At 38.9% G+C, this 15,922-nt stretch overlaps 1 protein-coding gene across 6 annotated transcripts in view; it reads right to left on the reverse strand.

Moving 5' to 3' along the window:
- Positions 1–28: 28 nt before the first annotated feature.
- The window catches only part of LOC105257150 (SLIT-ROBO Rho GTPase-activating protein 1), a 59,619-nt gene continuing 43,725 nt past the window's right edge, over positions 29–15,922 (reverse strand). For all 6 annotated transcript variants that reach the window (XM_011267586.3, XM_011267587.3, XM_011267591.3 and 3 more), the window contains 11 exons: positions 15,031–15,196; positions 13,962–14,189; positions 10,107–10,235; positions 9,237–9,458; positions 8,629–8,904; positions 7,573–8,168; positions 7,270–7,491; positions 7,009–7,079; positions 6,750–6,930; positions 6,234–6,507; positions 29–3,837 (listed from right to left, as the gene is read on the reverse strand). In XM_011267586.3, the coding sequence (XP_011265888.1) occupies positions 2,602–3,837; positions 6,234–6,507; positions 6,750–6,930; positions 7,009–7,079; positions 7,270–7,491; positions 7,573–8,168; positions 8,629–8,904; positions 9,237–9,458; positions 10,107–10,235; positions 13,962–14,189; positions 15,031–15,196 (3,601 nt within the window). In that variant the 3' untranslated portion in view covers positions 29–2,601. The remainder of the gene's footprint in view (positions 3,838–6,233; positions 6,508–6,749; positions 6,931–7,008; positions 7,080–7,269; positions 7,492–7,572; positions 8,169–8,628; positions 8,905–9,236; positions 9,459–10,106; positions 10,236–13,961; positions 14,190–15,030; positions 15,197–15,922) is intronic.

Consider the following 15,922-nt stretch of genomic DNA (forward strand, 5'->3'; position numbering starts at 1 on the left):
GATCAAATAAGTACACTCGTATATAGTATATAGTATACAGCCTGTAAGTTCGTTTATTACGATATCCATATGTATCATTAGCCTTAACGGGAGAGATTATCGATTAAGCTATTACATTCCTCTCGGATCATCCACTGATAAGACGTGGCTACGCTAAATTATTAACGCGTATTAAATTACGTTTTACAGATTCGTTTAAAAATCGTTATCGTTCGGCGCGCGATTGGCACCGTATAAAAAAAATACGAAGACTGGAGATCATTATACAAAATATATAGTCCGCGGACATAAAGTAATTTAAATGAAAAATAAAGAACGACACAAGGAGACGAGGGGGGAGGGCAACATTTAAAACCGAAATTGTGAAAGATCGTTATTTTTACAGTCAATGGGAGCGTATCCTTGGCTTTGGTATTTCTTAGTGCGGTGGGTATACTGCAATGCCTCAACGAACTTCACATTCGGTCAGTGTTATTGCATTTGAGACGATTATTTGATCGACAATTCTTCGAGATATATCGTATATTTCGGGACCACCGACAGATAATTTTGATGATGAATGATTGAAAAGAAAAAGAATCGATTTTTTTCTCAATCGAAAATGACATATATAAATTTGGATTATTAAAAGTACAAATTATCTCTTCTTGAATTACATAAGCAATAATTGTTATTTACATCTCAGTTTAAACAGACTTGATGCGCGCAAATATCAATTCTGTAAGTCTATAAAAATATTTAATACTGAGCGTTAAAAGAGAAGAGGCAAGCAGAAAAACTTTAAAATCAATTCCGAATCTATCGAAGGTGATTGTCACAATTAAAAGTAGAGATCTTCGCGTAACGAAATATCGATAAAAAATAACACAATCGCAATAACACCGACAACGCGAGGATCGCGTGCTAAACATTTAATCGATACACACATAAAGTTGAGGGGGAATACTGCGAATTCGTCGAGCGAATCCTCTCGAATACGCTTATACGTTATCGTATAGAACACGAGTACAAGTTTCTCTTTTTCAATCGATCGATTATAGGGAGAGGCAATACGTGGGAATACGTCAAAGTGTTACAGAGTGTCTTTTTTTTCTTCCTTTTTTTCTAAACGACTTGTTGATATCGGAATTACGATGAGTAACGGCTCGCGACGTTGCGTCAATCGATAAATACTCGCGTCGTCGTCGTCGTCGTCGTCGTTATGTATAATAATCTAGCTAGATTCTCCTTCCTCTTTATCGCGGATATATCGAACATCGCTGGATTAATTAGTACCTATAATTAAGACGGTACGCGATATACATATATAACGCACCCTATTATAATAGACTTATCGATAAAGTCGCGGGACCCTCTTCTCTCTTTTTCTCTCTCTCTCTCTCTCTCTCTCTCTCTTTTTCACTCACTCACTTCTGCTCTAGAACGCGAGAAATCTAGACTCGCGTCCAGAGAGTTAATCGATCAATCGGGCGGGTTGGGAACAGCTTGCGTTTTTTCTTTCTCCACTTATTTTTTTTTCCTTTTTTTTTCTCTCAAACTCATACTAACATTCGTCCGTACATAAAGGAACCATTGAACGCGCTTGCCGCGGCTCGCGACACGCGACAATACTCGTCAAGAGTGGCGATAGCAGGAAAATCTATTACTGACACATATATGCGGGCACGCGCTAAAAAATAAATTACATTATGTCGTCCAACGTTACAAATTCACGTTCTTCGATGCTACGTCTCTCTCTTTTTTTTCTCTCCCTCATTTCTTTTTTTCTCTCATTCGCTCACTCATTCACACACGCACGCACATACTCTTTCTTTCGCTTTTTTCATTATTTTTTTTTCTCTTATTCTTATCTTCGCTCGATGACTAGAAACATTACTTCGCGCGGATCATTTGGTAAAAAAATTATGCGAAAATGGAAAACATCTGTAGAAAAAATAAACTCGCCCCCGCGAGGATAGCGCCGTGGTTTCGCCCTACGTGCGATTACTATAAAGTAAGTTTGCGCGCGTGCCGTATTTAGCACCGTCGCGCGAATTTATAACACGCGTCGCACACTGCGCTATACCGCGGTAGCTCTTTCCTTTCTTCTCGGGCACGATAATTAATACAGTAGAAGTCCTCGCGACTGGGCGGAGTAACTGGTCGATGGGACGTGTGGTCGCGCTCTAATCGTTCTAAATCTACACGCTATCGTCTCGAAATGGCGAAATCTTGAAGGTCGATCTCCTTTTCTCTCGTAAGAACGATCGGTCTCGGCACGACGTTTCCCTCGGCAACAGCCTAGTTTCCTAATTTATTGTATCTTTTCAATTTGCAATTTCACGTATGCCTGAAAAAAAAGGCGGTTATTGTCAAGTTGTCATTCGAGAGCGAATAACTTGCGTAAAATGTAAGATTACGAGGAGAGTCGGCGAGAAGGAGACTCTGAAATTTTCGAGGCGTCGACTTTAAAAGTCGAAAAGGTAAAATTTCCTTGAAGCTCGAAATTGGATTTGCATTTTTCGTCGGAAGGACGATATTTCGACGACTGCCGGGGGATCCGCCCGCGTTACCAATCGCGAATAATGTCAACTTTTTCAACTGTGCGATTATGGCAATCTTTTAATTGGCCTGCTCCGCGCTCTGCGCCTGTTTCTCGATCTTGCGCGCAAGCTCGGGGCTCATGTGTGGATGCGGGAACGGCATCACCGGTTTGCGCAGGATCGTCGGCTTGACCTTGACCTGCGGCTTGAACGACGAAACCACCTGGCTGCCGCCGGTCAGATGCATGTCGGCGAACTTGGCAACGATTTTGGGGGTGGAACGCGGCGGTAGAGGTGACCTGAGCGACACCCCTCCTCCACCACCACCTTCCCCACCCCCGTTGCCGCCGTCGACGGCGATCTGATTCGAGCTGGCCGACCGGATGATCTCGTCGTCCTCCGCGTCGACGACGACGACGACGCCCGTCCCGTCGTGTTGCTCCGCCGTCTCGATCCGCTTCAACTTGCTGCCGGTAATTTCCGCTGTATTTGCGGTCTTCGTATTTTTCTTCAGGGTGCATTGATTCTGCTTAGCGAAACGCTCGGCGGCAGTGCTCATATCCGGCGATTCTGGACCGCCAGTCGGCGAAGTAGCCGCTTCCGCTCGCGAGGGCGGCGCTTGCTGTTGCGGCGGCATCATCATCGTCTCGTCATCCGAGCTACTTAGACTGCTAGACGATGCGGACTTTTTGCTGACTGGGTCTTGCGCCGACAGCGGTAGATCCATCACTAGATCGGGCGTGTGTTTCTGCCGCATTTCGCGGAATTCCTGGGATACGCGAGAGTAGGACGACTTGGGGGTAGGCGGTACCACTGTCGTGCTCATCAGCTGCGTCTGCGAGGTGGCACGACGCTGCCAGAGCTCCCGATTCGCCGAAAAGTTCGGCGTCTGCTGCTGTTCCTGCTGAGACTCGTCGTCCGGCGTCACGGTCGTCGTCATCGTCGTCACCGTTGTCGTGGTCGCCGTCGTCAGGGAGTTCGCGTGCGACAGCTGCAGTTGCTGTTGCGTCATCATACTCTCGCCGACGCTCTGCGACTTCCAGTGTTGCTGTTTCCGACTGGCGCCGCGCTTCGATGCGATGCCATCCAGCGAAGATATCGCCGCCAACATGTTACGCTCGACCGAATTCTCGTTCGCGATTTCCTCGTTGCCACCTCGTTGTTTCTGCTGAATCGAGTTATCACCGCCGTCGACGCATTCGATGCCGTCCTCCGACGAAATCGAATCCATGTTGTTCCGATGATGCTCCGAATGCTTCTCGTTCTCCGTAGGAGTGGACACCCTGACCAGCCTTGACGTAGTCACGGAATCAGCCTGCGAACAATCACGAGAACAATCGTAGCGAGGCTTGAAGCGTGCGTGTTCGCGGGAAACTAAATAGGTGTTTGTGTTGCCTGAGCGAAGCCGACAGACGAGTCTCGTTTACTATTGCGGGGGATACGCAGATACTACGGAGTCGTCTTGATCTATCAGCGATCGTGCGCGCTGTAATGAGATACGAATTATTGTCGAATTATTATCGAATCACGTTTTTCGCATCTATACAGGGAATCTCGCCACTAGTGGATGTACTTTCTTTCGATCACATAAGCGAAAGAAACCTTTTTCTAATATTTTAAAATCGATCAATTTAAAGTTATGTAAATTACCTGAAAAAAATTGTCAATTCGTGAAATACATGTAAATCTTCTATTTTTTTAAATCTTTTTAAATACAATTTATCTTGATTAAGTAAATCTTAATTTTTTTAAAATTTAGTTGCCGATATGTATCTTAATATTGAATATAAAAAACATATAAACGAATTGCAAAATAATGAGAAATCATCGATTAAATTCCCAGACCAAAAAATCGATAAAATTGTACAAAGAAATATGTGAAAGGCCATCCAATGGTAGTAGGATACCCTGCATACGATTTTCCATGTAACAACGTGTAGATAAGAATTAGGACAATGAGTGAAATTCAATGAAAAATTTACAATTGCACGATACAACGATAACGTGAGATAAAAATACATAAAGGGGAATGTGCCGAGATCGATCTGACAAAATGTACTCGATAAAAAAAATAGTTTTAAAGGTTTTCATCCAACAATAATGTGTTGTTTTACGCAAAGTGATGAAAATAATTCGTAATTCTTATTTCAACCACGATTGATCCAGAGAAGTAAAATTTTCGAGACTACAAATAATTTTCAAAACACACAATCGCTCGCATGCATAAATTGACGCACATACATAAAACAGTACAATTTAAGACGATTAACAAAGATTTATGTATAAGGATTAAAAACTGCTCGTAAAACTGCTAGAAAACAACGTAGAGCGAATGTACTATCGGTGTTATACAATGGATTAGTTTGCGATGGATTATTTCCTTTTATTGTCCGAGGGATTAATAGAGTTAGACTATAAGGCTATTGCAGTGGATGAGATTACTCTCATTACTCACCTCGGAAGCCGAAAGGATATCCACTGGAAGCAGGCCCCCGCGCGAACGACATTCCTTTTGATCTCATCAACTACAGAGCGAAGAAAGATATGCTCTACGAAGAAACTTTAAGAAACTCACAGTATTGGTAAAAAAAAAAAAAAAAAAAAGAAAAGAAAGATCGAACACTCTCCTATCGAAATCTCGCGATCAATGATACAAACAACAATGACAGAATATAATCACACAATTAACAATAACACTGACGGCCAGTTTTATCGAACAGTTTTTAGTCCGAGTTTCGCTCTGCGTGTAATATGCACGTACGGCGCGAAACGGCTTGGCTTTTCTCGCCAACTAAAGGGCCAAGAGACTAAACGTATATCTGGAAAAACAGCAACCATCCCAACAACATTAAAACAGTCATTAACAAAAAAAGAAAAAAAGATCGCAATGGAAAACAAAAATTAAAACGCACATACACACACACATAATACACAATATACACAATAAAAAACGGTGCACCGAAGGATACAGACGACGCAAGACAAGAACAACCATAAGGCAAGACATGCAGCACAATATATATGAAACATGTATATTTATATTTTATTTACAGAGATGTGTACAAAGTGTCGTATAAAGTCCTATAAAGTATATATACTTGCAGTTCCGAATTTAAATTAACTTAAAATAAAAAATCTCTCACGCGCGTAAAGTTCTCTCCCACGTCTCGTCGTCTTCTCTGACGGGCTCGGCTGCATTTTATCGGTTCCGCACGCAAAATTTTAGATTTATATATCTCAGAATCACGACAACAAATATCATTTCGCGACAGACTTGCTAAATTATTTCGAATTTATCATTTTATTTTCACTAAATTTTCAATCTTTTAACCGAAAACAACTTTTCACGAAGAATACTTGTTTGCAATCAATTACGAGTAAAGATTCCAGAACGAAGCGATGCGTGGATAATATGCGAGTGCAGTGCGCAGGCAAGAGATTTCGTGTAGGCAATTCTACATTGTGCATTCCAAACGCGCGCTTTCGTTTACAGGAACATAATAGAAATGAAAAAAAGTACGTTGCAGCTCTCTGGATAGGCATGCACCGAGGTGTGCGTTTGAAAGAGATACGACGAGACAATAAAATCCGTTCGCGCGGTGTACATCAGTATGCATAATGTGATCAATAAAAGCGAAAACGAACACGAAGAAGGGAAGAGAATTGGGCACAGATTAATGGTCAACTCTATTAAACGGTGGTTTCCAATACCTCTCGACTGATGATCGGCTGCGCCGACGAGATGCAGGGCACGTTTGCCACGGACGCGATAATACCGCTGGCGTTACTATTGTCCGTTATTATGTTCGTCGTGGCAGATGACATGTCGGACGCCGCGCCGGATGACCAGGTACTCGGATTTGCCGACGGACCCATCAATGGTGAGTTGTTGCTCGACAGTACGCTGTCTGCCGAGCTGGACGCTCTTCTACGCATGGATTCCTCGCTGGACGATTTTAAAAGTTCTTTCTCACGCTCTTCATCTCTAAGAAAAACGCAGAAAGTGCCAACAAAACAATTAGAGATTGACTAACTATAATAAACTTCAACTTGAATTATAATTTAATTAAAAATATAAGTCAACTTGAATAATAAATCAATTTAAATATGATATAGTTTTTAAATTATCAAATTTCAATTTCTAACAACCTCAATAAATTTTTTGTTAAAATTGTACGAATATATATTGTAGTTTATGTTTATTACAATTAAAATAGTACTACTAACTTTATCTTGAGCATGATATATTTGTCAGGAATCAGTCCTTCTCTGCCGGCTAGAGCGCCCCGCCACCAATCATTACTAACTTGCGTGTATAATGTCAAAGTGTCACCCTTCTTGAAGCTCAGTTCTCTCTCGGATCTTGCATTAAAATCGAATTGCGCTGTCGCTTCGAGATTCTCAGATTCTAAACAAAATAGCCGATAGGCTTTTATGAAAATATTTTTAATATATTCCAGCAAAATATATTCAAAAAATGCATTACCGTCTTCAGACGGATAAACTTCCGAATCCATATCTTCTTGGACTTGATCCGTAGGCGAGTCACCCACGTCCCTAAATTATGAAAATAACATCAGCATCCAAATATAACAGAAATTCAAAGATCTAATAATAAAAAGGAATATTAAAAAATAATCGAAAGATTGCGATGTCCATTAAATAATTTTTTTTTGTGTCTTTTACATATTCATATATTGTTTTAAAATATATAATATATTTAATAATAAATGAAACTTTTGCTTACGCATCGTCAGGCTCCCTGCTGATATACTTTTCGTACTGAGTACCGCCGATGTCCTCCGGGAAGATTTCTTCGCAGAATGTGATGATATTTTTAATAAGCTCGTTAACTTGATTCTGGTACTGAACTTGATCCTTGTCTTCGGGAACGGGCACCAAAGTTGGGCCGAAGCAGATGGCCAAATTGTACGGATCCATCATGTTTTCATCTGAGAATTCCGACAGACTGTCCAAACATAGATTAAATTTTAAACCTGATACAACTTTTTTCACACATACACGTTTCTCATAGGGCGATAATACTTACTGATTAAGAAAAGCGAAGAGATATCGCATGACGATCACGACCGGCCTCGGTAGACTCGCTATCATCTCTTTCATCTTGTTGACAAAGTCCTGCTTCGATTCGAGCTGCGCTAGCTCCATCAGATGTTCAAAGTAAATAATGGGGAAGAGCGGTTCACGTAGCTCTCTTAGATAAAGTTTCAACACCCCGGCGACGCTATTAATGTCCGAAGCGTCGGTTACATCTGCCAGTGGGTCTTCGCCACGCTCGAACCACTCACGGAAATTGTTGATTTCCACCTGCGAACCTGATACACGGAAGATACCCTGATGGTGCAAGCCATACAGGTTGATCACCCGAATACAACTCTTCATGATCAAAGGTATCTCTTGATTCGTGCTCTCCAAATACTCCTCGAGCGAACCACCAAACAGCTTCGGCTGTCCATTCATCTGTAGACGACCGATTCGCTTGCGGCGTGCCTGCTTCTGCTTCGTCGCGGAGATCGAGGGATTCGGACTGGCGTTTGAGCCATCCAGCAGACTCTGCCGGATGTACTCCTGTTTTGCATCTAGCCTGGCTATTCTCGACGTGCCGAGAAGATACTCCCTGAATTTCTGCGAACATGACGCGAGAGTCAAGAGTGTCAATATCTGATATAATAAATCATGTACTGCGAATTTTTATTTGCATGTTTTCTATGTTGAACTCAAGAACTTATAATTACTGAAATTTATTACTTATTATATTAATCGTTGTTTCATGGAATACAATTTAAGATTCTTAATTCTATTTCTACAATCTAAGTATAAATGAAAATTACCATATGCGGATTTATTTCCGAATTCTTATTTTTCGAAATCTTCATGCAAGGATTGTTTTATTTCAAGAAAATAATAGATTCGAGAATAATTTCGAGGCATTATTCTCTTCGGTCGTTTTCTATTCTTGTCCCTACGCGCACTTTCTCTATCTTTTGAATGCTAATGCGACGATCAATATTCTACCGCATGGGCGCGTGTCTGTCTGTTGCTCGTCGCGAAGGAAGAGGAGAGAGGAGACTTATGTGTTACTTACAATGAGGTAGAATTCTTCAGTCTCCTGTCTATCAGCTCGCAGCTTGATTTGCAACGTCTCTGGTGGCCTAGACGTGGGCACAGCGTTCTCGCCAAAGTATCTCGAACAATCATAATCCTTGGCAGTCAACATCTCGAGCAGACTCGCCTCTGCGGTCTCCAAAGTCTTCCATACCTCTTCCGACTCGGTTCGGAGAGACGTCACTCTTTGCTGCAACTGCTGCAATCGTTGCTCCATCTCCGAATGTAGCATCTTTTGTAATTCGGGCTCTGGCGACTATCGGGAACAGATAAATCGATAAGTTAAAAATTTTAACGGTGGAAATGGAATTGCAAAGAAGATTTAATCAATGTCTTTTCTTTTACATTATATATATAATCTATTATAATATTTAAGATATAATTTATATTGTTTATAATATTTTGTGTTCTAATAAAATGATGAAAAAAATCTACTTGTATATTTTTTATTATAATTAAAAATTTCTTATTTTTTTAAAACAATGTAATAAATTAAATCATACTATAATTTGTTGTAAATTAATGTCAATTTTAAAAAAACACAATGTATAAAAATTTAATGAAGTTTATAATAATACAAACTCGTACCTCATCTCCACGTTGTCCTTGGAATTCGAATTTCTTGGGAATCATAAAGGCCGCGTGATGAGACTCCATGAATCTCTGTTTATCCGCCCGAGAGTCGAGCGCACCGACAAACGCGGCTAATTGTTCGGCGCCAGATTGTAAGGAACGCTGCCTGCCCTCCTCCGCACTGCAGTGCATCAGCAGTGCTCTCGCTATGCAATTGTGGAATCCAAAATCCATGCACTGCAGGGGCGAACACAAACACGTGATTACACACACGTTATTCTTTTTGTACGTATCTATCGTTTGTATAGTCATAACGAATTGAATCGCTGTAAAAGAAGTCGTTGTTAATATATTGAATAATTTAATGTCGTAATCTTGTCAACTCAATCAATTCAAATTATTTAAAACAAATTACTTGCAAGGAATAAATCATAATACTTTAAATCTTTAAATAACATTGTATATTGCGAGATAAATGTGCTATGTGAGGATACACATGCAATAATTCAATTACATTTTATTGTTATATTCTTTTTAACAATAAAATTTCCGGTGAAGCACGCAAAATTTATGCTCGGCATTCAATGTATTAATGTATGAATGGATAGTTTTTCATTTATAATTTTTTAGTCGACTGTATCGTCTTTGTCATTTTAACAATCTTGAAACAACAAGTTTTATTTCAATATTTTTTACTTTCTAAGTAAAAAAAAGTTACATTTAAAAAAATATAAAATATATTTTCAACGCAGTAAGCATTAAATTCTATTTAATTCGGATGATTTGCGTAGCGACGAACGTTATAGAGCTACAAACAAGTGCAACGATGCAGAGGCCGGAGAAAGCGTGGTCGCGAGGTCAATGGAGTGCACGTGCGTAACTTACATCGATGAGGTCGGATAGGTCGTCGACGAAGTACTTGTGTATCGTCGTATTCGACGCCTCCAGGCACAGGATGTACTCGTTTCTTGCCTTGAGTGCCTTTAGCTTCGCCTCCTGGTACTTGCTCTTCCTCTGAAAAAGGAAATTCCGGATCAGATAATGCGCCTCGAGAATTGGAATCTAGACTTCCCGTGTTAGAATCCTTATTTCGCCGGATAAGTCACTTTGTCATTATTGCGCATTTTACATTTTTAACGATATTTTAATTGTAAAAATGTAATCACATATGATACGAAACTTTTAATTAGTTCTTGTAACTACAATATAATTTTTAATATTAATGAAGAAAAGAAATAACTTAATTTTTTTCATAAATAAATTATCGTACATATTTCAGGAGACTATATACGCCTATCACGTAAAAAAATACTGCGACATTTCTTATAAAGTTTGCGTTCTTATAACTTTAATGCGAGCGATGACATCGAATGCGACGAGTCGCTTGCACGTGTTGTCGATCTCTTTTTTTTTCAAGCCGCTTTGGCTCTTATACTTTTCTCTCGATGTCCCTTTTGCTTCCAGGCCGTTTCAACCATCTGTCTTATCGCGCTTATAGCTGCGCTGGCCAAGGGGAGCGCTATTTATTTTTCCATCAAGTTGCATGTGCCCGACAAAAAAAAAAGCCGCTAGCAGGTCGACCCTAAATCCTCGGTCGGCGTCTGCTCGGATTGGGACGAAGTGGAAGAAAGAAAAGAGAGAGAGAGAGAGAGAAAGATAGAAAGATAGAGATACGCTTCATACGGATTTCCTAGCATTTCTCTCGATTCATTCCGCAGGATGGATGATACCCTCCCGACATAGGCTGGAAATGCTTTGAGTCCCCGGGGACTTTTGAATCATATGGACAAAAGAGCCAAGCATATAATCTTAGTGCGAATATATGGATGCAAACACATTTGTCGTAGATATTCGAAATAGCGAGTGCTTTAATATCTTTTCAAGAATACTTTCATCGATATAAAAGCAAAATATTTCTCTCGTTAAAATTTAAAATTTCTGTAATCTCTCTCTATGAACGAATTAAGAATTTTAAACTAAAAAAATTTCAAGTATCTTAAATATAAAAAATAGTTTTACAAAAATTAAGTTTAATTGTGTTACAAATTAAAATATAACTCGTGAGATCATAGTTTGACAAATGCGTTGTGAATATATTAATTATAAAATTAGATTAATTATTATCTTGAAAGTTCTTAATCTTGAAAGTTCCTCTTATAAATTTTTCGTTGTTCGATCATCATTCTTGTCGTGCGAGTCGCACGAATTTTCGAATGAACGAAGACAGATTTGCTCCAGTGTGCGGTTCTCGGATGCAGTTCTCCGCTCCGATTCTGTGAATCGTACGGTAAATGAGAGCGTTGGAGATAGACGGCGATGGACAAAAAGCGGAACAATTGCTGGACTGATGACGCAGACACCTAATTCGGACATCCTGCCACTGGCCTGGATATCGTCTCGGTTCTCTCGTGTCTCAGCCACCTGTCATCGGACACATTTCGTCGCTTCGTACTTTATCGGCGATATGCCGATTTCTACGCGACCTTTATTTCCGCTCGATAACGCGGGTCTAGCGTGCGGCAAATATAAAGTACCATCGATCGCGCAACGAATTTAATCTTTATTGGCGTGGAAAATGCAGTGGTATAATGTAATCCTCGTACATCACGCAACGTGCGACACGAAGATGTTAGAAACGAAATACACTCTGAGAACATACCTGAAAAACTATTCCTCTACGTTGTGACAATTAAAACTGTTTTGTTAGACCGAACGAAAAACAATAATTATTTTAGCATTCGTGTTTTTACATGCGTACGATTACTATGATATTCCTAAACTTCAGTTCCTCAAAATACGATATAGTTTTTTCCAAAAATATTATTTTAGCGGTAGAAAATCTCGTGAAAATAAAATTAATTAATTTTTATTATACACAAGAAAGCTTATTTTGCGGCATAATTATCTAATTTTAATTAGCAGATTGTACAGCGAATATGAGGCTTTCACAAAGATATATTCGACGGTTGACTTTAATGATATTCTTATTGTTGAATTCTGACAGAGAAAATTAAGGGCACGGCCGTCAAGATGTAATAAACGCGTTTCCGTTGAGCTCGCGAAATAAAATTATTAAGACGCAGCAGACGGCAGTCCACTCGTTCCAGCTGTACTTTCAATTTCCTTTCAATCGCATTGACGAAGGCCAGACACGCGAACTTCCAGCCACGCGAAGTGTCTTACCGCTTTAAGGGAACATGACGAAACTCCAATATTCCTCGATATTTACTTCAATTTTTCACAAATATCAGTTCTTAAGTTATTGAACTAGTTTTATTTTACTACTTTCATAAAATGACTAATTTAATAAATTTCAAGTAAAATTTCTTAGTAAATATATAACATTTCCAAAGTTATTCATTTCATCTTTGATATAAAATTATTTCAATTTTGGAAGAAATAAAATGTATTTTTTTTCTACAAAATATCCTGCATTCTTAAAATATGAAAACTTTTCTCTCTGAAATATTATGTTATCGAAAAATCAAATTAATATAAATTTAGTCTTGATTTACATCGATTAAAAAAGAGAAAAAAGTATTAATTCTAACAAATATCTACAATGTTATTAAAAGTTTCATTTCTTATTCTTTCTGGACAAATTATGCGAGCAATTTTCCGACATTATTTACAAGTCATCATGCGGCAGAGCGGAAACATGTTGATGCACTTCCTACTTGGCGTGCCACGTTGACGTCGCAAACAGCTGGTGAACGTGTAACGACGAAAAAAAAAGCACATCAAATCCGCGTCACCGTGTTTATCGTCGCAAAAAGAGAATCACCGTTCATCATCGCAATAAATCGTACGCTTTTGACGTAAGATCACCGTTGATCCTTTGCCAGGAGCGACGATCGTTCCAGCCCGCGCCAGGTGTTAATATTTGCCAGAATGACGAAGCGAGAGGGAAAGTCACGCGGATATGCAATTCGACGAATAATTTCTCGACTAACCGTGTCTCTCTCGTAATATGACATGTCGTTGCCAAAATATGAAGAGTGCCCGAACGATCGCAATTTGCCGAATTTATCCATGGCCATGGTCGCACCGTAAAAATAAATCTCAAGTGAATCGAAGAATCAATTCTCGTTATTGCGAATGTAATAATATATTATTTAATAGCACAAAGATGTCGCGCTTCCATATATACTTTTTTTTTCATTAAAGTTCTCGTCTAATTTTATTAAATCTGAAATGTCGGATTTATTTAGATTTAGCCCGATAGAGAATTTTAATTTTGAGACTATCCATATAAACTATTATATATTTTATAATATAATATATAATAGTTACATAATACATATAATATCCATTATACAAATTTAATAATTGCATATAATTATAAATAATTATACAAATATATATGTAATATTATATATACATATAATAGAACATATATTATTTTATATGTATTATATTTACATATTATATAATGTGCATTATATAAACGTTGGATGTCAAGAGTTCATTTACTGTAGATAAAAAAAATGTGATAAGTTAGAGTACCCTTGTGTAAAACTTGAGAACGCAAGTTTTTCTTGCCATCACGCTAACAACGAAACAAACCTCGCAATGTAATTTCAACGAAGTAGCAAGTTGATGTAACCAGACAGAAGAGCTTAAACTGCACGAACTCTCGCGAGGGTCAAGTATCATCAAACTACTTCGAAACGAGTACTTCCCTTGTATAGAAATACTCGACCATCTCAGTATATTCTACTCTACGTCTATTCGATCTACCTTGTTAACTTCCTTTTCGATGAGCTTGTACTTCTTGCTGCGCGCGAGCTTATCGCGACTATCCGCATTCGCCACTTCGAGCTTGTTGCGTTGCTGCTCGGCGACGCGGAGCTTGGTCTCCGCCTGCCTGGACTCGGCCTGGTAAGCCTGATAGGTCTTCATCGTCGTGTGGAGCTCGTGCAGCACTCGGAGTATTTCCTCGTGCGTCTCGTAGCCAATCTCGCGACACTGCAAGCAAAAAGAAACGCATCCGAGCGGTAAGCCATAGGTACGATTGAAAAAAATGTCGGATATATTTAAAATATGCATGTAATCCTAATCCCCCAGACAGTTTACTTTCCTTAGATACAGAGAGTTTTTCTTTCAAAATTCAATCCCAAAAAATATAAAATTATTAGAGATATAAATAAATTTTCTTTCTGGTGTTACTGAAGATTTTAAATGAAACATTTTACATTTAATATAACACGTATTTATAATTGAAATTAAACATAGCTAAATTGATTTTACTCAAATTGTCGGAAAGAATAATAAAATATGAAAAAAATATAAATAATGATAAAGCACAATATTATATTCCAATGTCAGATTTATAATTTAACAAGTATTACAGGAATAAAAAAAATAAAACAATTTAAGACATAAAGAGACTAAAAATTAAAAGACTATAAAATAAAAATTGCAAAAATTCAATTAATTTAATAACGAGAAATTGGAAAGTCATATGCGGATTAGAAGAGCGATAGAAAATTTTCGCTAATTTATACAATCATATAGATAAGAACACGCGAGAGGAAAGAAATATTTACGAGGAGGAAATGTGAGACGGGAACGCATCGCGATACATCTATAGAAAGTGATTCGTCCCCGGTACCCAGGGTACATATCTCGACACGACACTGTCTGCAACAGGAATAGAGATATTCGAGGCAATTAATTCGACGAGACAATGGAGTAGTCGAACTTCTCACGACACGGCGTCGCGCGGTTGCGATGCAATCGCGCAACTACTACAACTAACTGCTTGCGGAGCGACGTTATCGTATCTCATCACGTGTATGACACTCACACGCTTGTAAATTCGCTGCACATCCTCCATCACCTGATTGAGGCGGCCCACGAGGTGGGTGCTGTAGACCTCGGACAAGGCGGCGTGGTCCCTGCTGAGGGACTTGGTTTCGTTGACGAGCTGCTGCCAGCAGGCGTAGCTGGAGAACAGGGGCCATTGTTCCCGCCTGCGGAAAAGCGATCGATAAAGACATATTGTACGGAGGATAACGCACGTACTTGTACGTATGTATGTATATATCGACGTAATTACACGGTAATTAAATCGCCGCTAACGAGCCGGTAAAGCGTCGCGCTTCTCATCTTGCGGTCCTCGAACGCACCGTTCGGTCGTTATGTTTATATACACGTAACAGCGATCTCGTTCCACTTGCACGTTCATGCATACCGAATGCGCGTTATATGGCATAATATATTATCGGTAGCGATAATATATTATGCAAGTGTGTCGTAACGATAAAGTGAGGAAAGATAACGTACTCTTTTATTCCTTTCAGATTTAAAATGTCGTGATACTTTAATCAATTGCAAGTTGCCCCAAATCGAATTAATGTTATAAAACTAAAATTACTTTAATTAATACTTTATGTCGTGATATTTTAATTAATTGCAAGTTGCCCAAAATCGGACTCATGTTTAAAACTAAGATTACTTAAGATATTACATTAGATTAAATATTCAAAGTTATTTTAATATTCTACATAAAAATTATTGTAACGATGGGAATTGCATATGTGTAACAAGTCTTCGATATTACAAATAAAAAAATATCTTTCTCTGAGAAATTATTTCAATATTGTAAAACTTATAAACATGGGGATTTTAAAGCCGAAAACGGAGCATCTTTAAAATCATCCGGTTATCGATGATGCGTGAAACCTAGTTTACGGTAA

This window comes from Camponotus floridanus, unplaced genomic scaffold (genome assembly GCF_003227725.1).
Source record: "Camponotus floridanus strain SB8 unplaced genomic scaffold, Cflo_v7.5 scaffold66, whole genome shotgun sequence".
Lineage (NCBI taxonomy): Eukaryota > Metazoa > Arthropoda > Insecta > Hymenoptera > Formicidae > Camponotus > Camponotus floridanus.